Source organism: Anabrus simplex, chromosome 2, assembly GCF_040414725.1.
Source record: "Anabrus simplex isolate iqAnaSimp1 chromosome 2, ASM4041472v1, whole genome shotgun sequence".
Classification (NCBI taxonomy): domain Eukaryota; kingdom Metazoa; phylum Arthropoda; class Insecta; order Orthoptera; family Tettigoniidae; genus Anabrus; species Anabrus simplex.
Genome location: NC_090266.1, coordinates 884,812,587 through 884,835,813, shown reverse-complemented (window position 1 = coordinate 884,835,813; position 23,227 = coordinate 884,812,587). Strand labels below are relative to the sequence as shown.

Below are 23,227 nucleotides of genomic sequence, written 5' to 3'. Positions count from 1 at the left end.
CCAGGAAACGCGGTACATGGATGAAGAACCTTTTGAATCAGATGGGTTCAGAATCTTCAAAGGAAAGGCCGGAGAAAAGATCATGAGAAACGTCCCGCAACTGGGAACGGCCTTTGTAGTAAACAAAACGTTTTTAAAACACTATAGTTGACTTCAAGAGTGTAAACTCAAGCCTATCGCTTATGACGGTCAAATCGGCGAATAAGAAATACACGCTGATAAATGCTAATGCACCAATAAATGAGGATAATAAAAAGAACCCCGATATGGTTGAAGAATTTTGGGACAAACTGGGGGGGATGAAATACGCAAGATCCCAAAAAATAACATCAAAGTTCTCCTGGGGGACCTCAGTGCACAAGTGGGGCTGGAAAGGAAGTACATTGAAATAGTTGGACAATATCCGGCACACAACAGGACGAATAAAAACGGAGAAAGACTGATCAGTTTATGCAACATGAACAACTTAAAACTCGTGTCAACCCGTTTTAAAGCACACCCCAACAAAAAGAAAACATGGGTATTACCAAACCCCTTGCTAGGCGAATTTCAACTGGACCCTGTAACGATATCCAAGAACAATTACAAGGAAATTCATAACGTTGTGCCCGTTCGCATCTCGTAGACCGTTTGCAAAATGGAGGCGTAGGAAGGTATGGCCCATGCGATCTATGAGATACTATGAATTTCTAGATAGTGTGATGTCATAGAAGGCCACACGTCTCGGAATGAACCAATTTGGAAGGCACTACGGGACAGTAGAGAGTCAAGGTGATTTTTTTTTTAATATAGTAGTGAAGGGATTGTTAAAAAACTTCATTTAAAAATTTGCATCGCAAGAGGGAAGACGCATCTGCCAAACGAGCTTCATATCGGAAGAATATATAAGAATTGAGAAGAAAATATCGAAGAATAAGGATTGTCGTTCAAAAACTGACGGAATAATTCACCAGCTGACGATATAAGAAGAGCCGAGAAATAAAAAAATTAGTATAATACGGTGATCTAGATCTAGCAGGATCCCGTGAGCAATCGTCTTCCATTTGGTAAAGAAGGACCAACTGTAACAGAGGAGGAATAACTTCAAACGGGAAGAAGACTATCCTAGCTCAATTCAAGAAGGAGGAGAGTAAATTTCGAGTTCTACAGAAAAAGCTGATATATAAATTCTTATATACGGGGAACTTAATGCCGACCAAAGAAAAATTTACATCCCAAAGAACAAGGAAAAGAATATCAACTGAAAAGATATCATCGTAAAAATGGAAAATATAATGACAGATTCCTTCTCCAAAATGAATATCTTTGCTGCCTACAGAACTGAAATGATGTGTGCCTGCTAAAAATGCAAGATGGACCGAATTGGGGAAAGGTACATCCCAACCAGATGACCAGCACATGACTAGGAAGGCGATGTCCAACCTGATGTCCAGACTATGATGAGGGAGAATCTCAACCCACCAGAAGGCGGTTCTGAACGGGAGGACGGAGGATGACCAGACCTGGATTCCAACCGCGGGTCTAACCACATCCGAGCACTGGAGCGACTACTCGACCAGATATAACATCAAACGAGCTAAGTCTTTACATTTTTTTAGTTGCGTAGTTTTTTTGATCTGCATGCGCACTCTAAGTTCGGCATGTGCTGATTAGTTGGTAATATTAACCGTTTAATTAAGAATGCAAGTGAATTATACAAGTTAAGTGTGAGATATTTAAAGCTATAATATAATATGGCAGTGTAGAATAGATTTTTATTACATTATATACGCGTTACCGCACTTGGTCAGAATAAGTAGAATGTGGCATGAGTAAATGAATGAAGTGTTTGTATTAAGAGCTGATAGCAATGAGTTAACAGATATTGTGGAACTTCGATAGATCTCGTATTAATTTCCACAATGTTTACGTCACGTTTGGCACGCGCGTCAGATATGAATGTATTTAAGTTACGTACTCTTTGCTCTGTAACATGAGGGCATTGAACTCTGTTTTGGGTTTGAATATACATGGTTATTGAAATGCATTTAATAGAAAAGCAATTCTGAGATACTTAGCATAGCATTATAAGAGTAATCAGCGATATGTTTGTGGTAGAGATTATGCAAATGAAGTGATAGTTGTGTATTGAAATGAAATTGTAATGTGGTTATTCGACGGAATGTATTTATGAATATTGAAACGTGTATGTTTATTTATGTGCTTCGGTGTGGATAAGAATGCTATTTGTTGAGGAAACGCTATGTTACATTTATATGAGGTGAGATTTCGTGTCAAATGAAAAGAGTACGTGAATGAGAGCACATCGCGTGGATGATCTAATTGAGGTAAGATTGATATGTACTATAATAGAATTGAGATTCGTGACAGAATCATATGACAGTTAGCTGCCACCCTCGGAGGCCCCGGGTTCGATTCCCGGCTCTGCCACGAAATTTGAAAAGTGGTACGAGGGCTGGCACGGGGTCCACTCAGCCTCGGGAGGTCAACTGAGTAGAGGTGGGTTCGATTCCCACCTCAGCCATCCTCGAAGTGGTTTTCCGTGGTTTCCCACTTCTCCTCCAGGCGAATGCCGGGATGGTACCTAACTTGAGGCCACGGCCGCTTCCTTCCCTCTTCCTTGTTGTAGATGCTGTATGTTAAATACGAGAGTACGTTGATATATTATTTAACTATGTTCATGGCCAAATGTAATCATGATATTCTTTGATGCGGTAACACATTTCTAAACATGAATGCGTATTATTTTTATTCTGACTGACCATATGAACTCAGTAGCTTGCAAGGATGAGAAATACTATGTAATATGAGAAAGGGAAAGCACATTGAGCCGGAAATAGATGTGTGTGTGGATCAGAAACTGCGTACATAGTTAGATAGATAATTTGTTTCTTTTGACACAGAGATTATTTGAATTGACGTTTCTTGAAAAATATAATGAATAGGTAAATGGTAGGCTAGGAGCCAGATGTCACAGGCACTAGGGAAGTATTGCCTTAGCCCCAAAGCTGTTATTGAAGCGTATTTAAGAAGAAGGACCAAACAATATGAGTTCAAATTTATGAATGCAGAGTTATGAGATCATATTTATGAGTTAAAAGTTAAGCTAGGGTTTATTTTCAGAGACAAATATCCAAAGATATGCTCAAATTTATATTTACATTCTGATTTCAATCTATTTAGTTATTTCTGCGCTTCATTCTGGTAAACTAAACGTTTTATTAAGACGTAATTGATTTGAATGTGATGAGAATAAGTAATATAATTAACATGACAGTATTTACGTCAACCTAATGAAGTATTTCAATGGAGGATTGTGATTGCTCAGTGATCAATTGTGAATAGTAAGATTCATTTTGATCTCATTTCGGAATGTTAACATGAACAGGGATATGAATCTCAACATGAATATGAATATGAACATGAATATGAGGATGAATATGTGTAAATAGCTTAACGTTCCAATTACTTTTCTTTTATTTGAGCCAGCGCTGACTCTGAACTATTATTCAGGTATAATAACATAAAAATACTACCCAAATTCACACTACTTTTTTGCAGGTCGATATTTTATTTAAATAAATATTATTATATTATTTTTCTAGAACGAATGTGTTATGAATTCTTTCTCTTACGCTTAGTTTATAAGTTAGTTGTTAAGTTGAGTAATTTATTGATTGAATTGATGCATGGTAAGAATTTTCCGAGGTTTTCGGTAGTCGGTACTTTCTTAGGTGAATTAATTCTTCGGTGATACGTCTTCGGTGGACCGGTATTCTTTTGAACTCACGTAAAACGCAACTTAATGTAAAATCTCAGATTTTACTTGACTGATGGATACCCTGAGAAGAAATTGAGCCGCTGGGAAAATAATTTGCTGACCGTGCTACCACGGGGCACAACGTCAAAGTTAGAAAAGCGGTAAATGTAACATCAGGCCATTACTTATCACAGATTAAGATGAATTTCATACCCAGATGAAAATCACATACCTGTGGCAATAGAGTGCCAAAAATCGACCGTGAATTACTCATCCAAGAAAAGAGGGAAGAATACAGGAAAAAGCTACAGGTGCCAAAAAATTGGAATGAAGTGACAAAAAAATCTGCAGGAGCCAGCAGTTGAAATAGCATCTACGAAATATCGAAGCAAGCATGCATGGTGGAATGCAGAATGCGAAGATGCAATCAAAGAAAGATTTGAGGCATGGAAATCATGGAATGAGAATAAGACTGTGACAAATTTGAAAAAATCACAAGAAATAAGGAAACAAACACACCAAACACTGAGGAGAGTCAGAAGAGAACACCTTAGGGCAGAAGTCACAGAAATGGATGAAAACTTCAAGAAAAACAATACTAGATTATTCCATAGGGCCTTTAAAAATAGAATCAAAGGCTATATAGCACCGAGCCTGCATTTCAAGAAAACTGACGGAACTCTTGCCCTGAACAATAAAGATAACTGTGAGATCATTGCAAAGTACTTTGAAGACCTCCTTAACTGTGAATCGCCACGGGAAAAATTGGAGATTGAGAAGGACACAATCCAGAACCCAGGTTCCGAACCACCAGACGAGGAAGAAGTAAGGGAAGTAATAAACTCCCTAAAGAACAACAAAGCATCTGGTGAAGATGGAGTAATAGCAGAACTGTGGAAGATAACCAATGACGCCTTTATCACTGAAGTGACAGAACTGTTCCGGAATATTTGGAGAGATGAAAAAATACCAGAAGAATGGCTAGTGGCATTAATACACCCGCTACATAAAAAGGGACCGAAAACAGACGTCAGCATTTACCGAGGAATATCACTTTTATCTGTCACATATAAGATTTTTTCTAAACTCCTATTGAACAGACTGACGCTGCAAATTGACCACAAGTTGGGAGAGTATCAGGGTGGCTTCAGGAGAGGGCGCTCTTGTCAGGATCATATCTTGAGTCTAAGAATGATAATCAAATATTAAAATGCTCGACCAAAGAACATCTTCATGTCTTTCGTTGATTTTCAAAAAGCATACGATTCAATAGATAGAGACACATTGATCGAAATTTTGAGAGAATATGGCATCGATCAAAAAACACTCAACTTACCTAGGTTAACTCTAACAAACACCATATCCAAAGTGAAATTTCAAGGAGAGATCAGCTAACCCTTCCAGATAAAAACAGGTCTGAGGCAGGGTGACAGCTCATCCCCAACACTCTTCAACGTGGTTCTAGATAAGGTCATGAAAACACCGTGGAAACATAATGACTCAGGTGCTATAATAGGTAGTAAAAATGAACATGTCAAACCCAAGTGTTTGGCCTTTGCTGAGGCAGAACAGGAAGCAATAACACAGATAAATGAACTACAGGAGATAGCCGAGAAAACAGGTTTAAAAATCTTCTTCACAAAAACAGAGCTGATGAGTACGGACAGGAATTATGTGAAGAGAACAATGAAGACGAAATATGGCGAAGTTAAGGTCACAAAGCAGTTTAAATACCTGGGAGAGATTATCAGCAGCAACGGGATGGATAAAGAGGCCATGGAAAATAGGAGACTTAAGTTGGAAAGGCTACACACTGCCACCAAAGCCATTTACAACAAAAAGAATCTTTCCATTAATGCCAAACTAAGACATTATGACGCTGTGGTAAAACCAGTGATTCTGTATGGGGTGGAAACAGCAACACTAATGAACCTAGAAAAACTGCTAATGATTGAAAGGAGAATATTAAGGAGGATTTACGGCCCAAGGGTGGTAGAGGGAAACTACAGATTATGATCAAATAAGGAGATATACAAAAGAACAGAAGACCTGGAAACAACAATGAGGAAAAGACGGCTGCGATTCTATGGACACATGGTCAGAATGGATCCAGCAAGGTTAAATAAACAAATTTTTAATAAATACTACTTGAAGAGCCAGGGGGGATATGCCAAGCAGATTAAGGAAGAACTCAAGAAGTTAGGAATTGCAGATGAAGAATGTCATGATAGAGACCAATTCAGGAAAAGATTTTCCAACATAACAGTTCTTGTTAAAGAAAAGAAAGAGTGCAGAGGAGGAAGATGGACTGAAGAGAGAAGAGCGCAACATTCTGAAAGAATGAAGGCACTGTGGAGAAAGAGGAAGGAAGAAGGGTTGATAAGAAGGAAATGAAGTGGTATTGGCATGGTCCTAAGTTTGGCCGGTTCGCAAGAAAGAAAAGAAAAGAAAGGAATAATATTTTGGTTGAGATACGTGGACGACACGTTTACAATAATTGATCACACCATTACTAATGGAGAGGAGTTATTGGAACAATTATATAATATGGATTCACAGATTAAATTTTCTTTTGAAAGTGAGAATAATAAAACGTTAAATTTTCTTGATATTACAGTCATTAATGACTCCAATAAACTTAGATATAAAATATTTAGAAAACTCACTCAAACAGTGAATGTAATTAGACAAGATTCCATGCACCCAGCAGCACATAAGAGGGCCTCCTTTTATAGTATGATTCATAGGGCTTATAATATACCCATGTCAGAAGTAGATCGTAAAAATGAATTGGATACTATTTATTTAATAGCTAAAAGTAACTGGTTCAATAGGCAATTTGTGGACAGAATTATTAGCAAAGTCAAGAAGAAATCGTTTTCGACATTAACTAAAGATACTGTAGGATGCTAATTAGTTTATCTTTTATCTTTTTTACAATCAGCACACTGTTAATAACGTCAATAACAAATGTCAGAAATCAGGAGTTTACAAATTAAAGTGCCAGCAATGTTCCACCAGTTACGTCGGAGAGACAGGCCGCAATTTTATTATAAGGTGTAAAGAACGTGTTAATGTGTCGAAATACAGCAGATTCTTGGCATTGGGTTCTCATATGATTGATACCAATGATACATTCATGGACATAAAACAAGACCTTCAAATTCTCCAATTAAGTAAGAAAGGGAATCTATTGAATATTTTTTGAAATCACTTTTATAAATATTGATCAAAAATGCAACCCGATTTATAATCTGAATGAAATATTGGAAGAAATAAATATACTTTTCGAGGAGATAATCATAAAATTCTTTACACGAAGGTGCGTAAGTAATGCATTACCTCACACCTTTCCCCTTACATCAAACTCCCCACAAATTCCCCTCCAAGTCAGTCCTCAACAGCCTTCGAGGACTGCACTCAGTTAGCTTCAACACTTGATGTGAGGTGGATGGCTCAGGATGGGCAAGGAGGTGAGTGACCAGATGGGCACACAGTTTACATTTCTCATTGAATTTTTCATTAGTTCATTCATATTTTTTCCTGTTTTAGGCCAATGTTGTCAACAACATAAACAAGTTCAACTTGTGTCATTCATCCTAAGTCCACCTTTCTTCAACTCATCACAAGAAACTATTTTAACGTGGTATCAATATTATACTATTTTGTGTACACATTCAAGAACATGCACATTATGTTCACGATGTCAGTATAATTTTATGGTTAAATTAATTCGCATAGCCACTTACGTTGTTTTATATTTGTGTAATTCCATGCATGAAGGACATTTTAACCTGTGTAATAACTGGACTTCATGGTTCACATCATGTTCATGTTGTGCTTTTTTTAAGATTCAAGATTGACAAAACGCTAATATGCCGCTTCACAAAATTCACAGACTTTGTATTCACTAATTTTAATGTGTCCTTACCATATTTCCAATGAAGACGATTACAGTATTATAAAGATGGAATTACACATTTAAATTTTCACAAGTTGATAAGATAACGTGTAACTGTGGAGTGAGTGAGTGTCCAGTCTTAATTGATGTCAAATTAATTTAGCCATGAGCTGCCAAACTTGTGCCCCGAGGTGGTGTACTTCTTTTCATTCTCACCCAACTGAGGTTAATTTCATGTACTGTTTAAAGCACATATCAGCCGTCCTGCCATTCTTAAATCTCTGGCAGTACCAGGAATCGAACCCGGGCCACTGAGGATTGCAAATAGTGCTAACCATTACTATGCTAAAGGTGTCCTCGTCTCGAGGTGGTGCTGCTCTTTTCAGGCACATCCATATCGAGGTGAGCTGCATGTGCAATTTTAGCCACATACCTGCCCTCCTGCTATTTTTAAATTTCTGGCAGCACCAGGAATTGAACCCAGACCGTTGAGGATGGCACCTGTTAGTGCTAATTGATACACTGTGGAGGCGGAGATGGTTACTTATATAACATTATATAAAGTTATACAAAGTTTAACATGAATAAATGGAAAGATGTAAAGGAGAGGGCAGTTAAGTCTCTGGTAAGACCAAAATTAGAGTATGGTTTCAGCATATGAAACCTTCACCAGGATTACTTGATTCGAGAACTGGAAAAAATCTAAAGAAAAGCAGCTTGATTTGTTCTGGGTGATTTCCTACAAAAGAGTAGCGTTATCAGAATGTTGCGAAGTTTGGGCTGGGAAGACTTGGGAGAAAGGTGACAAGCTGCTCGATTAAGTGGTATGTTACAGAAATCGATTCCCATAGGGAACCTGAAATATTTGTCCCGAATGAGTAAATTTATAATACCTGCTGCTTGTTGTTTTAAGGGGCCTAACATCGAAGGTCATCGGCCCAAATTTATAATACCAATATAATTGGTCTGTTATTGGACATTATAAATTTTCCAGCTAACTCATTCCTGTTGCCAACGTTTCACCCTAGTGTGCTAATTTGGGCTCATCAGTTGGTAACTAGCACACCTACCAAGACGCATGGCTAGAGCATACCATGGTGGCATCATCATCATCAAGAAGATATTTCATTCGTTCCCTCCAACCGAGGGGGGAAAGGTAGGCCTCCAGCTGGACATAGTAGCTCTTAGGCCTATAGAGTAAAAGTATACAGGAGTATAGTGAGTAGTGACAAGAGTATGTTTCGTGTAGGGAGAAGGTAGGTGAATGTCTGGCGCAAAGGCAACCGCGACCCCACAGAGCAGCCCACAGAGTGGTCCCACACTACACCCGCCATAGTTGGCCCCCGCTAGCCCTGTTTATTGATTTCATCAAAAACAGAAATGTACATTACGTACATAAATCATATATAAAAATACAGTGAGACATTTGCATTTACACCTCAGTATTTTAGAAGTAGGAGAATGTGTGTAAGAACATTAAGTGCATTAAGAAAGAAACTGTAGAACATAGTTATCTGTTGGCAAAAACTAGGATACTTAAATGAAAATACAACTCAAACATATCTGTGCCAGACTCTTTCAGCACCATTCATAAGTAAACTAAAGTAAAACATTAAAACCTATTAAACGAATTGGTATCTTCTTAGGCGAGAAATACACTTGGCTTGATGTAAGTCTGTGTCACTTACAGTATAAAGATATGTTATATAACACTTCAGAAATGTATGAAAAGAATGGTAGAACAATGAAAAGACATCATTGATAAAATAAGATCAATGTGTGTGCAACAGTCCTGCGCAAATGTTCTTAGTTGTAGTAATAAGAACCATAATAATAATAATAACAATGAAAAAACAAGATTGGTTCGTCTGCACATCTGCTGCACAGAAGGCACATTAAAGTAAAGTAAACACCCGATGAAAACACCAAGATCACTGAAATTCTTTATGACATTCTACATACATACTAAACACTTATATTGGTATGACAAAAGTTTTCTTCTATACATCTGAAATATCACAGAAATGTGCAATTATACATACCCTGAACACAGAATGGTGGTCAAATTGTACAAGAATATAAGACAAAAATATGAATTATACATTAATACAAAGCATAAGCAGATTAGTGATGAGAATTTACAAAAAGGAATGTACTATTAGGAATAAAAATAATTAATTATAATATAATTATAATAATAATTATGAGCTGGCTGTAACAAGCGCAAAGCTTTAGGTAGGATTGGGGGTTTGGACGGTAGATAGGATAGGTGCATTACATGATCAAAGTGTGTCTACTAATTTACATTCTCACTTTGACAGCATTCGAATCAACAATGTCTTAACGGACTGCCAGATTGTTGTTCAGGGATTCAAATACAACTGTTAATATGTCTGGTCGTGCATTGGCATATGGATGGACCAGCCAGAGCTGTATACCAAGTGATTCCAATAAGTTCTTGACGTTTTGTTTGACACATGGCGTGTATGAGCATTTTAATGACTTTTAACTTTGGAAATGTGTTGGAGCCATCTATTGACTTAGATTGGTGTGAGGACCATGTACATATCTCAGTGTGTCACTACGCCGGTTCTGATTATTGTTGTTTTATTAACGCGGGATGTGAATGGGCGTATAAAGACTTTTGTACTTTGATAACATATCAAGGAACCTTCTTTTAACCTTTGAATAGTGAGTGGATATGTACATACTTCAATGTGTCACTGCACCAGTTTTAATTATTATGCCGTTGCTCATTTGTTTTGACGGTTTGTTTGACACATGGTGTGAATGGGCGTGTAAAGACTTTTGTACTCTGATAATCTGTCGGATCCTTGTATTAGTCTTTGATTAGTAAGAGGGCCATGTACATGTCTCAGTGTGTCACTGCGCCAGTGTTAGCATAAGGTATGAATTGGCGTGTGGAGACTTTTGTGATTTGATAACATTTCAAAGCCTTCTCCTAATCTTAGAATGTACATATTTCAATGTGTCACTACACCAGTTTTAAATATTATGTCCTTGCTCAATTGTTTGTGATTTGTTTATGGCTGATGATGACATTTAAATGTCAAAACCGGTCCCATGTTAAATAAATGGTGTAAATAACATCTATGCAACATGTAATTAGTATTGAATAGGTTGAACCTTATAAATAACTCATCTCTGTGATAGGAGTGGCACGGTATATGAAGTTGGTCAGCAGTAGTGATTGCTTGTTAGACTATGGTGATGAGGGAGAGAAGGTTAAGCAGTGAGGTAAGGAGGGGTAGATTTTGAACATGATTGAGAATCGTTAGTCTGTAATTGTTCCAGTTGGTGTGTGAGAATCGTCGGGTTGGCGGTGGTCTAGGAGGTGGTTGACGTTTATGGGGTAGGATACCAGGAAGAGTTACAAGTTGGGGGCCGCGGTCACTACCGATAGAAACAAGCTGTTTGATGGGGAAGGAGGCAGTAAGGGAAGGAGAAAGGAGGAGGACATCAGGAGTCGTGTTATGTAATGGGAGAGTGTGGAAATGCAAGGGGAAGTGCATACTCTGGATGTGGGCACAGGCATTATTAAATTCAGCATGCTGAGGGGGAGTATATGAATTTATATTAATGTCAGCTAAAATGATATAATCATTGAATGTAGAATGTATGAATTTGATAAATTCTATGGGAACGGGATTTAATGAGGGTAAATAAAGTGTGGCAATTGTGATAGCTTTATGAGGAGTTAATACTTCTAAGATGAGGTATTCATGAAAACAATTAGGTGATAGTTGAGAAAATATGTTGTACTGCTGGGAGGACCTTTCGGATACCTATAGCGACACCACCCGTGCCTTCATTGGGACGGTCTGCACGATAAAAGTTGAAAAAACTAAACTTTGGGTTTTGTCTTCAGGTCAGGAAGATTTCATTCAGTACAAAGACATCCGGGGTATACAAGGAAAGGGAAGTTTCAAGTAGCGGTCAGTTGGACTTTAAAGATCTAATGTTAGCATAATAAGGTGGGCTTGCCATTGGCTAGCGAGCTGTACATTGTTTGGTTCCACAGATATGTATTTGGAAACCAAAATCTTTATCCTATGACAAGTTTTAATGGAATGAAGTAGTTGTAAATGGGTTTTAAATTTTAAACTGTTATTATTCTTTAACAATTTTTTGTAAATCAGATATTTAGGGAGAAATTTGGAAATGTTCGTTTCATTCCTTATAACTAGACATTGGATTTATATGCTGTATAAATGACCAGTATAAGCATGCAACTATATTACAAAAAGTCGTGAATTATGCACTAAAGTATACTCTTATTTTCATGCTATTAAACACTGTGTGCAATGCAAATGTAAACATTCCTTTATTAGTCAGACACAATTCACACACACTAATACATAGAATCATGATCAAGAATGAACAGCTGAATGAAAAAAAAAAAATGCACTGCTATCAGCTGCGGGTGTCCCACGTATACAAACAACCCGTGCATAGTTGTGAGATGTATCAATCTGTCAGTATTCACTGTTAAAACACTTTGCACACTTCACCTAGATAAGACACAGTGTGTTAATTAATACACATGATGAATCAATTAGTAACATTTTAAGAAAACCGTGTTAAAAAACATAAACATGAAGAAACACACTTAAATACATTTTCCTCTTTAATTTTACACTGCACACCCTACTTTTCCTGCCCATAGCTTTGCAGTACATTACAACAGTCTTCTCCAATTTTTGTATTCAAATCTGTGGTGTTTGTCTGTTAAAACTAGCTTCAATGCGGAGAATGATCACACTACATCTACAGATGTGACAGGACAGTACTTGAATTCCAGAGTGAGTGTAAGTGTTAAGCATACATTTTGGTAGATCCACATTATCAGTACAAGCCAAATATTTGTTAACATTGATGATTTCATGGCCCATACTAGTAGAAATGATATTGGGTTTTCTGCTTATTCTGTGTCAAAGAAACAAGGCGAAACTCTTCACGTTTCACAGAGAACTTTGCTTGGTGTCTTCAGAAGAAAATCTTGACTGTTTATGAGGAAGACTTCTACAATAATGAGGGTTTGAGTTTAAGAATGCTTTACCATTGTAGCTATAGCGGTACGCTCATTCGTCACCAGGTGGCTCGCTGTATGCTGGCACAACGTTCGTATTCCAAGCAGGAGCTGATGACAACATTAAGCTCCAATTAAGATGTTCTATCACAACCGTGTGTGCATGAGAAGTAACAGGGAGGTCATAAGTTACATTGGGTATGATGTGGTAGAACACACCCTCGTGCCAATATATAGTGAATAATCCTAAATATTAATCTCGAGGACTTAGGCAGCTTTGGTGACCTGCCCCATTTATGTCTGAGTTTTGAAACAGCCTGATACAAACTTCATTATTGCGGGATCTGTGGTGGTGTGTGTATAAACTATATGAGCCTAGGTTGGGATAGATGTCTTATAAAGAGAACGTTTTCTGATTTGAAAGTGCACTCACTTGTATTATTTTCTGTTCCTAGGTAAATCTCAACACCGTGCTACAATACTCTTGTCAGTATTTTCATCTGAAATTGAGGAAGAGCTTCCTATATTAGATAGAAGTCCTGAGTATTTATCAGATATTGCTGCTATACACCCCAAGCATCTTTCTGCTATAAAGTTGGGAATCGAATCAGCCTTAACTTATGGACCGAGAGGAAGTTGCAAGGTAAGTTGGCGGTATACTACTGTATTTTCTCGCATAATCAACGCCGCTGCATAATTTACGCTTCCTAATATTTTTGGTACAGGGTGGGAAAAAGAAATGTTTATATCTTTGACACATCCCAGTTTCTCAAATTATCGCACTGTTCCAGATGCGTTATGAAATGAAGATATTACAAAACCTGGCATTCCAGCTTGGCCCAACTTCTTGTTATATGCTAGGGAGTACCACTGGCCACTGCACTACTTTGATTCAGTGAATGAATCAGTGCAGACCGAACTAGTGATGCTTTATTCCAGTCTGGTACAGAGATATTTTACAGGTGTTTCAGATACATGAGTGTTTTGTGATCTGAAAAACCGAGCTCGATAGCTGCAGTCGCTTAAGTGCAGCCAGTATCCAGTATTCGGGAGATAGTGGGTTTGAACCCCACTGTCGGCAGCCCTGAAGATGGTTTCCCGTGGTTTCCCATTTTCACACCAGGCAAATGCTGGGGCTGTACCTTAATTAAGGCCACGGCCGCTTCCTTGCCACTCCTAGCCCCTTCCTGTCCCATTGTCGCCATAAGACCTATCTGTGTCGGTGCGACATAAAGCAACTTGCAACGTGTGATCTGAAAATTGTTCGTTAATCTACAGTGAGCAAGTATTTGAGTAATACTGCATCATAAAAACTCGAGGTGATCGCTTACGCTGAAAAACACAGGAATAGGGGAGCGGGCTGCAAGTATTCAGTGTCGGAGTGATATTTGTGCTACTCTTGCAAAGAGTAAACTGCACTTCAGGCAATCAACAAGTCTTGTAAGGCATTTTACAGCCCAAAAAGTGACAAGTTTCCACAAGTAGAGGAGGATCACTGAAATATGGAGTTTGTTACACAACAATGGCCGGCCCCGTGGTGTAGGGGTAGCGTGACTGCCTCTTACCCGGAGGCTCCGGGTTCGATTCCCGGCCAGGTCAGGGATTTTTACCTGTACCTGAGGGCTGGTTCGAGGTCCACTCAGCCTACGTGATTAGAATTGAGGAGCTATCTGACGGTGAGATGGCGGCCCCGGTCTAGAAAGCCAAGAATAACGGCCGAGAGGATTCGTCGTGCTGACCACACGACACCTCGTAATCTGCAGGCCCTCGGGCTGAGCAGCGGTCGCTTGGTAGGCCAAGGCTCTTCAAGGGCTGTAGTGCCATGGGGTTTGGTTTGGTTTGGTTTGGTTACACAACAATGGGTGTGGCATTTTCCACAAAATTCTGTATTTTAAAGGATGCGAAATAGCTGCAGCACATGGGATCTCAGATTTTTCAGGTTAACTGAGTCTGCATGATTAATTTTATGAAGGGAAATGGACTTTCTGTTTGATGAACATCATTATGCCAAAGAAGGCAGAATGATTTCAATCAAAAAGTGTCTTCCTTGGATGTGGTAGCCGTTTCTCAGGCTCCCTCTCCGGAATCGAACCCTGATTCCCCGTTACCCGTTACAACCATGGTAGGCGCAGAACCTACCATCGACAGTTGATAAGGCAGACATTTAAAAGCTGCGTCGCTGGTACGAGGACCGTGCGATCAGCCCAAAGTTATTCAGAGTCACCAAGGCAAATGGACCGGACGAGCCGACAGATTGATTTTGATCTAATAAAAGCGTCCCTTCCACTTCTGGTCGGGACTCTGTTTGCATGTATTAGCTCTAGAATTACCACAGTTATCCAAGTAAAGTGGTATGATCTAAGGAACCATAACTGATTTAATGAGCCGTTCACGGTTTCACCTTAATTTGGCTTGCACTGAGACATGCATGGCTTAATCTTTGAGACAAGCATATGACTACTGGCAGGATCAACCAGGGATTGATTTTCATCCCTTCATGATTGGGAAGCAGAAAGTGAAAAAATATCTGCTTTCCCATAAGAAAACTCGGATCAGATGCCAGTTAGCTTTGATATGCCACAAAGTCGAACAGTTGATAAGAAAGGGGCATTAAGCATTATCTTATGCACTACTGGAAGCGAGAAAGAACAATGTACTGTAATGCTTACTGTAAACGTTGATGGCAGAAAGTTTGCGTCTTACATTCTTCTGAAATGAAGAACAATGGTGAAAGTAAAATTTCCTCAAGAGATCCACATTCGTATCCAAGAAAAAAGGAGGAGGGACAGGTCATTCATACAAGATTGGATACGAACAGTTTGGGGAAATCGAGCAGGGTCTTTCCTTCAATGCCTAGCCCTACTCCTGTTGTAGGCCTACAGTTTTCGTGGCCACCCAACAAAAGACACTAAAAAATTATTGGAAACCATATAATTGATTTGGCAGTGATTCCTGGTGGATTGACATCAGTACTTCAACCCTAGGATGTTTCAGTAAATAAACCATTCATGAACAACGTGCAGAAACTATATCAGTGCTGGATGGTGGAAAGTGTGCACGAACTTACTCCGTCGGGCAAGATTCTGAAAGCACTGGTGGAACTCCTTTGTTAGTGGATATTGCATGCTTGGGACATGATTTCTTCAAAGGTGACTGAAAAGAGCCCGAAGAAAATGGGAAACTGTGGATTCCCATTTTCACATCAGGCAAAAGGTGGGGATGTACTTTAATTAAGGCCATGGCCGCTTCCTTCCCATTCCTAGCCCTTTCCTATCCCATCTTCACCATAAAATCTGTCTGTGTCGGGGCGACGTAAAGCAAATTGTATATAGAAAACGGGAATCGCAAATACGTTAGACATGCCTGAAAATGACTTGTTAATGAGAAATGTGAACAGTGATAGCAGCAGCAGCATCTTACAAAAATGTACAAAATTATGTTGATATCCTCCTAGTCAATACTATGATAGTAGACATTTGGTTTGAATATGATCAGAGTCCAGAAATAACTTTCTTCAGCTTCAAGACACAAATGTTTAAATCATGTATTTACATCTATAGTATTGTATAATTTTCTTATACCGTGCTCGATAGCTGCAGTCGCTTAAATGGGGCCAGTATCCAGTATTCAGGAGATAGTAGGTTCGAACCCCACTGTCGGCAGCCCTGAAGATGGTTTTCCGTGGTTTCCCAGTTTCATACCAGGCAAATGCTGGGACTGTACCTTAATTAAGGCCACTTCTGCTTCCTTCGCAGTCCTAGCCCTTTCCTGTCCCATCGTCGCCATAAGACATATGTGTCAGTGCGACGTAAAGCCAATAGCAAAAATATATGTACATATATATATATAAAATGTACTATTAATTCCATACAATTATTGATATGCAGGGATTGTCCAATTGCATAATTATTATGTAAATACATGAGTAAAATATTTGTGTCCTTAAGCTGAAGAAAGTTATGTCTGGACTCTGATCATATTCAACCCAAATGAATACACAGTAAAAAACGATATGATTCGCTCTATCAAGCCGATGCATAACCTAAAAATCAGAAAAACTGGACCTGCCAATTTTTAAAGTCCAGATCAAGCCTTCTACCAAATATTTGACCTGTTTCCAGTGTGACTGGATTTGATTTCCTTAAACACTTCCTGTATATTACTTTCTGGTTTAACAACTGAATACAAATTTATCTAGATTACCCAAGTATATCCCAATAACTAAATAAATATTAATATAATCGACAATCTTAATCTAATTAAAATACTGAATCTTCCATCAATTGAATTATACAGAATATAAAAATAATAAAACAACTGGAAAGAGGATATGCATGTTGTTTTTTTTCTTGTTGGCAGCAGACCGTTGACCTTGAAGATACATCAGCAGGCTGCAACCTTTTTAAACATTTGTGCACATACTCCAGCAGCCCCATCAGTAGCTACAACCAGCTGCTGCATTGAAATTCTTGCAGTTCCTAAAACACAACTTTCCTTGAGAATGGTGCAAGCTACAGACCTGGAACTAGTGACATTGTAATCCTCTCTCCAAGATCTATTACTTGTGTTACTTTGATTCGTCAGTTACCTTCCACCCTTTATGTATATGAAGACTTGGAGGAATAACTATGAATGTCACATTTTCATTATTCTGGGATATTTCCGTCTTAAAGTTTGAAACACCTTAACACGTTCATTCTGTATTAGCAGAGCGTGACGTACCCGCCAACCTGAGCAAAATATTTGTGTGGGACTCCTTAAAAGTTGTAATTATCGAAGTTTTGTACGTTGGTAGGACAAGCCCTATCGAACTCGTGGACTTATCCCACTCACGCGCCTGGTGCGTGACCCGCACGGTGGTTGAAATCAAGAAGTAATACTGGTCACCAGACGGATCACGCACCATGCGCGTTGGTAGATTACTGTGCATTATTTACCACGGATAGCAAACAAGTGCATAAAGTATATTACAGACATAAATATGTTCATATTTACGTCACAATATCTCTGACATTACAGAACTGCCAAGGCGGTATTCCTTCTGTTGAAGCATGCCTCTTATTCAGTGGGTCTCGTGATGTTGAAGGAACCACATTATCGGCCATCGGAAAAAAATATATATATATATATATATATATATTGTACCAGGAAAGCCTAGGTCCTGGCCCATATCAATCAAAAGAAATGTTATTCCAGTATAAAATATCCGTCCGACGTACGAACAACTGAGCAAAGGAATGTTCCAGCATGTGCCAGACTCCATGAGTGCACTAGGCAAAGTCAAGTGGCGTCACCTGTCGCTCGAAGCTCACCTCCCCTAGAGATATTTCTCGAAAAGAATTTTTCTTTTCGCAAGCTTTTCAACGCCTTAACCAATTTCAACGGGACAAATGCTGAATTGTAGCGGACGTCATAAAAGTTAATCCCTGTGAATTTCGAATTAATCTATCCCATGGTTGTTGAGTTATAATAATTTAAAATCTAAGAAGATTATGCACTCACGGTCACATGACCAAGAGAACCACCCCTCCCAGCGCCGGTATATATGTCAAGGCTAACAAGCAGAGCAGAGCAGTACAAGGACGAGTACACAGATGTGTGTGTGAGTGAGACAGAGGGGAGACCGACCCTCGTACAGTATGTCCGCGCAGTCACAGTGAAAGTACTTGCCGTCGCGTTTCCGAAATACGAAGTTATATCGCTGACAAAATTATAAAAAACGTCGCACTGTATTTTGTATATCGCGTCACGACTACGGTCTAATTCTAAAGATATTTGAAAATATAATACGAGTGAACTTACTGAAGTGCAAATAACAAATATTGAACGTTCACAGAGTATATCATTACGTGTGGACTTAGTTTACCTCGCATAATATTAAACTTCTACAATGAACAGAAATTAATGTGTAGAATTACCAGGACTCATTTCTTTTCGAGCATTGAACTGTGTTTCTTTATTCACGTAGTGTTCATGCCATATTAGTATATGACTTACAGTAGTAAACTGGGTGAATACTAAGAACTTTTTCTGAGGTAATATGACGTTATAATAACCAGATAATCAGAAAATAATCCTTAGTGACTTAATGACCATGTTCAAAGACTGTGATTATAGACTGTGATTTGCCAGTTTCAAGTGTGAACTGTGTAATTATGGATATTCTCAGTAACGACTTTAAATAGTATTTCATACAGAAAGGACTGTGATTATTCATTTAACGTCTTAAAGTTCAATTACACCATAAACTGTGTTCGACAGTAAATGACAGTGTCGGTGATAACTACTCGCACTAAGTGAATTTTCCGTGTGTGAAAAATCACCTTAACGAGCTGCAATTCTACACTATCCAGTTCCAGCAATTATCACCTCATCGAGGGACGTCAACATGATGTGTTAATGGAACATTGCCGATCCTGATTCTCCACGGAACATTCCAGACGTCCGTCCTTCAACATTTGTATCAACATTTCTTTCATTAAGTGAGTAGTAACAAACTGACTAAAATGTTTTCATTAATTTTGAACAGTGGAAACTTCAGTGCTGCGTGTGAACAAATATTTCAGAGTTCTCATAATTTCTCAGAAGTTCATCTTTTGTGATTAATTTAATTTTCAAATTTAATTTTCATATCTCATAGAAAAACTTTAGGCTTTTCAAGTGTGCTATACATCAAGGTTTACAAACTGAAAAACTGAAAAACTTTCAACAGAAATTTAAATTCCTATGTCAATTTGCAATTACAAGTGTGTGCTCATATTTAGAAAGACTTTAGGTGGAAATCTAATACCTCGTATTCTCACATATGAAAGACTTTGGAATCAGTGATATTCATTTAATTTTCATGAACAGAAATCAAGAAGATTACATTTAAACTTTTAATTTCAATGCCAGATTTGAGTCCAATAATCATATTGCAGGGTGAAGAATCAATAAATTGTTTTAAAAAAAAATTTATAACCATCTACTATTCGCTCTGCGAGTCTATCCTACTCTGTATCGGCTCCAAAAACCAAGTTCCACTCCCTGAGGTCCTACTCATACCCTTTACCCAAGAACTTTTCCTGGTACAATATATATAAAACATACGCACCACAACGCAGTCAAAAATGATTCTTGCAAGTTCTTTCAACTTACTTAAAACTATGATGCAGGAATAAATGACTATTAGAAGTTCTTTTGTGTTATACACTTATATGATGCAAGAATAAATGACAATTACAAGTTCAGTTCTTTTACTGAACATATTGCAGTAGTGGATTTTTTTCAAAAGCGGAATCACTCATAATTCTCTTGAAGTAATGATAAACAGAAAATGCAGTGTCTTACCTCGCAATGAAGTGGTCTTGCTGCTCAAAGGTCCCATAAATGAATGATGGCGTATGACGACAACTCTGGAGAGGAAATACGTGGGAAACTGAATACGCATGCGCAAATATGGCTACGGATGAATCTGTTAGTAGACTGGACTTACAAAATGTGCGGGATGACAATCAGAGCCTTTCTTACCCTGCGGGAAACCTATGATTCACATTTCCTAGCAACCGTCCCATGGCGCGCTAGGCGCCTAGGTGCGTGATCCACACTGAACGTGTTAATATCCATGCCAGGCATATTGGTAAAAAATACTTGCTATGAAAATACTTATACAGTTTTTTTCCTTCACGTCGCACTGACACAGATAGGTCTTATGGGACAGGAAAAGCCTAGGAGTGGGAAGGAAGCAGCCGTGGCCTTAATTAAGGTATAGCCCCAGCATTTGCCTGGTGTGAAAATGGGAAACCACGGAAAACCATTTTCAGGGCTGCCGACAGTGGGGTTCGAACTAAACAGGTTCTAACGTTGTACATACAACGTTTCATAAATTTCCGTTTGGCAACAATAACCCTTCTATGCATAGACAAAAGCGGAAATCAAGATGAATGTTGTCGAATTCTTTTCCTTTCTTTCCTATGAAAGATGTTTGCTGTATTTAACAATCTTTGGTAGAAGAGACCACAAATTTACCAATTTACAAAATTTAGGGTGGTCTGAGACATCAGTATCAGAAATCCCAGCGGAAGCTAAGTATCTTTTTACTTCATTTAGCCACATGCTTCCAAACTTGTAGCTTTGGATGAGTGAAAAGGTCTTCATCGTAAGCCTGCCGTTGTCTATCCTCAAAAGGTGCCTGTAAAACTTCAGCCGCCTATGTCGCATGCTAGTTTTAGCCATTCCGCTTTCAGTCAGTACGTTCCACCTAGGAGCACTCTTGACCCATGAATTTTCTGGAGGGTACACCTTACAGCTTTTTCCAGGTCATCCATGGTGCCTTTCCTGTTCATCAGTAAGGTCTCCGCAGCAAGTAAGAACTGGGATCTGACAACAGTTTTGTGATGGCATATTTTGGCTTTCTTCACAATGGACTTCTTGTTGTAACAGTTTTGCGACAGACGGTATGCTGCGTTGAGTTTGGCACATCTGTCTAAGATGGTGGTTCTATCTCTACCATTGGGGTGGTCTCATTCACCATGACACAGAAATCGATTAACTTTTCCAATCTTTCCATAGATGGTCATAAAGGGGGCTGTATCAGGGTGCTTACTCTTGAAGTACTTGGTCTTATCGTATGATATTTGTAGTCGTGTCTTTGCTGCTGTCTCATGTAGGATTGAAAAGCTTCTGCAGCAGCCTTAGAGTCATTGGTTAAGATCGTGATGTCATCTGCGAAGGCCAGGCTGCCGATCTCGATCTTCCGTGTTTCGGCTCCAATGGTAACTGGTTGATTCCGAGATTGTTCATTTTAATTTTCCAGGTCTTTATGACTTTGTTGAGCACCAGTTTGAAGAGAATAGGTGAGAGGCCATCTCCTTGTCTCATGCCAGTTGTGATCTTGAAACTCCAAGACAGTTCTCCTCTGAATTTTACCTTGGAGGAGGTGTCTGTAAGTGTGTGTTTGATGAGGGTGCGTGTGTTGTCACCTTTGTGAAGTCGACAAATACCACACGCTCCTCACATGGTTTAATTGGAGAATAGTTTTCAGGTTGAAGATCTGCTCAGTGCAGGACCATCCTCGCTGAAATCCTCCCTTATATTCACCAATTGTGTGACCACACTGGCTCTCCACATTGTCCTGTAGATAGAACTTTTTAGACTATTGGCAACAGCGATATTCCCCCGTAGTTAATGACATCACTTCAGTCGCTTTTGTTGTGCAGTGGGTGAATTAGAGCTCTCTTCTATTCATCAGGTATACTGCCAGTCTCCCAACACTCAACTAGGATCTGATGTATGACTTCTGTGATCATAGTTCCGCATGCTTTAAATGCTTCCGCAATGATGCCATCTTCCCCAGGTGCCTTATTATTCTTGAGGCAGTTGATGATGATAGTTATCTGCTGAAGGGTAGGTGGTTCAGATGGGAGGCAGACATTTCCTGTGTCTACTATAGGTAGTCTTTCCTTCGGCTCTTGGCAGTTGAGTAACTTGTCAAAGTAGTTTGCCAGAAGTTATATATTCCCACGGTTACAGGTAACCAACTTCCCTTCTGTGTTCTTGAAGTGAAGACATGGTGGATTATACCCTGAGAGCTCCTCTTTGAATGCCTGATAGAAGTTTCTGGTGTTGTATTGTCTGAATTCTTCATCCGACTTTTCTATCCTTGACCGATCATAACATCTCTTTATGCACCTAATGGTCTTGCTTTACAGTTTTTGTATCTTTGTGAAATCCTCCCAGTCTTACTGTCGTTAGTCAAATTCCTCTTCATCCAGGCTATATCTCACTCGTCAACTGCACGGTCACACTCAGTATTCCACCGTCTGTGACGTCGCTTCATTTGAGTTTGTCCGAGATGATTCAAGGTCTCACATACTGTGGACTTCAGTTCTTTGTAAGATGCCAGTTTCAAAGTGTTCATTATTATCATGGAGGAACAGAGAATCGATTCTCGGTGGGACTGCGTTAGAGGGTACTTGTCGCTTAGGCAGTAATCTGGTCTTAATTTGGGTGAAGAAATTGTTGGAGTCAATGTTCCATCCTTTACGAACTCTCATGTTCATGATCTCTTTCCTGTTACTGCACTGATTGTGAAGTGGTCTATTTGAAATGAACCATACTCTCTTTGTGTCAAAATTTGTCCAGTATCTGTCCTTACAATTTTGTATCTTCTCTCCTGTTTACTTTGCTTTTAACCAATCCATATTACACTTTCTTACTTCTTTTAATATCCTCTTGTAAGGTTTCTGTGAAGTTTTCTCAGAATTTCTGTTTCTCTTCTTGTACAATTTTCTGACATGCTTTCTGTATAGAAGAGCAGAAGAAGGAAGTTTGCTATTTGCTTTTATGTCGCACCGACATAGATAGGTCTTATGGTAACAATGGGACAGGAAAGGCCTAAGAATGACAAGGAAGCGGCGGTAGCCTTAATTAAGGTACAGCCCCAGCATTTGCCTGTTGTGAAAATGGGAAACCATGGAAAACCATTTTCAGGGCTGCCGACAGTGGGGTTCGAACCCACTATCTCCCAGATGCGAGC

General features: G+C 39.0%; 1 protein-coding gene across 2 annotated transcripts in view; it reads left to right on the top strand.

Annotated features, from left to right (window-relative positions):
- The window catches only part of mRRF2 (mitochondrial ribosome recycling factor 2), a 370,843-nt gene that overhangs the window by 218,218 nt on the left and 129,398 nt on the right, over nucleotides 1-23,227 (top strand). For both annotated transcript variants that reach the window (XM_067139519.2, XM_067139520.2), the window contains exon 11: nucleotides 13,167-13,354. In XM_067139519.2, coding sequence (XP_066995620.2) covers nucleotides 13,167-13,354 — 188 coding nt within the window. The remainder of the gene's footprint in view (nucleotides 1-13,166; nucleotides 13,355-23,227) is intronic.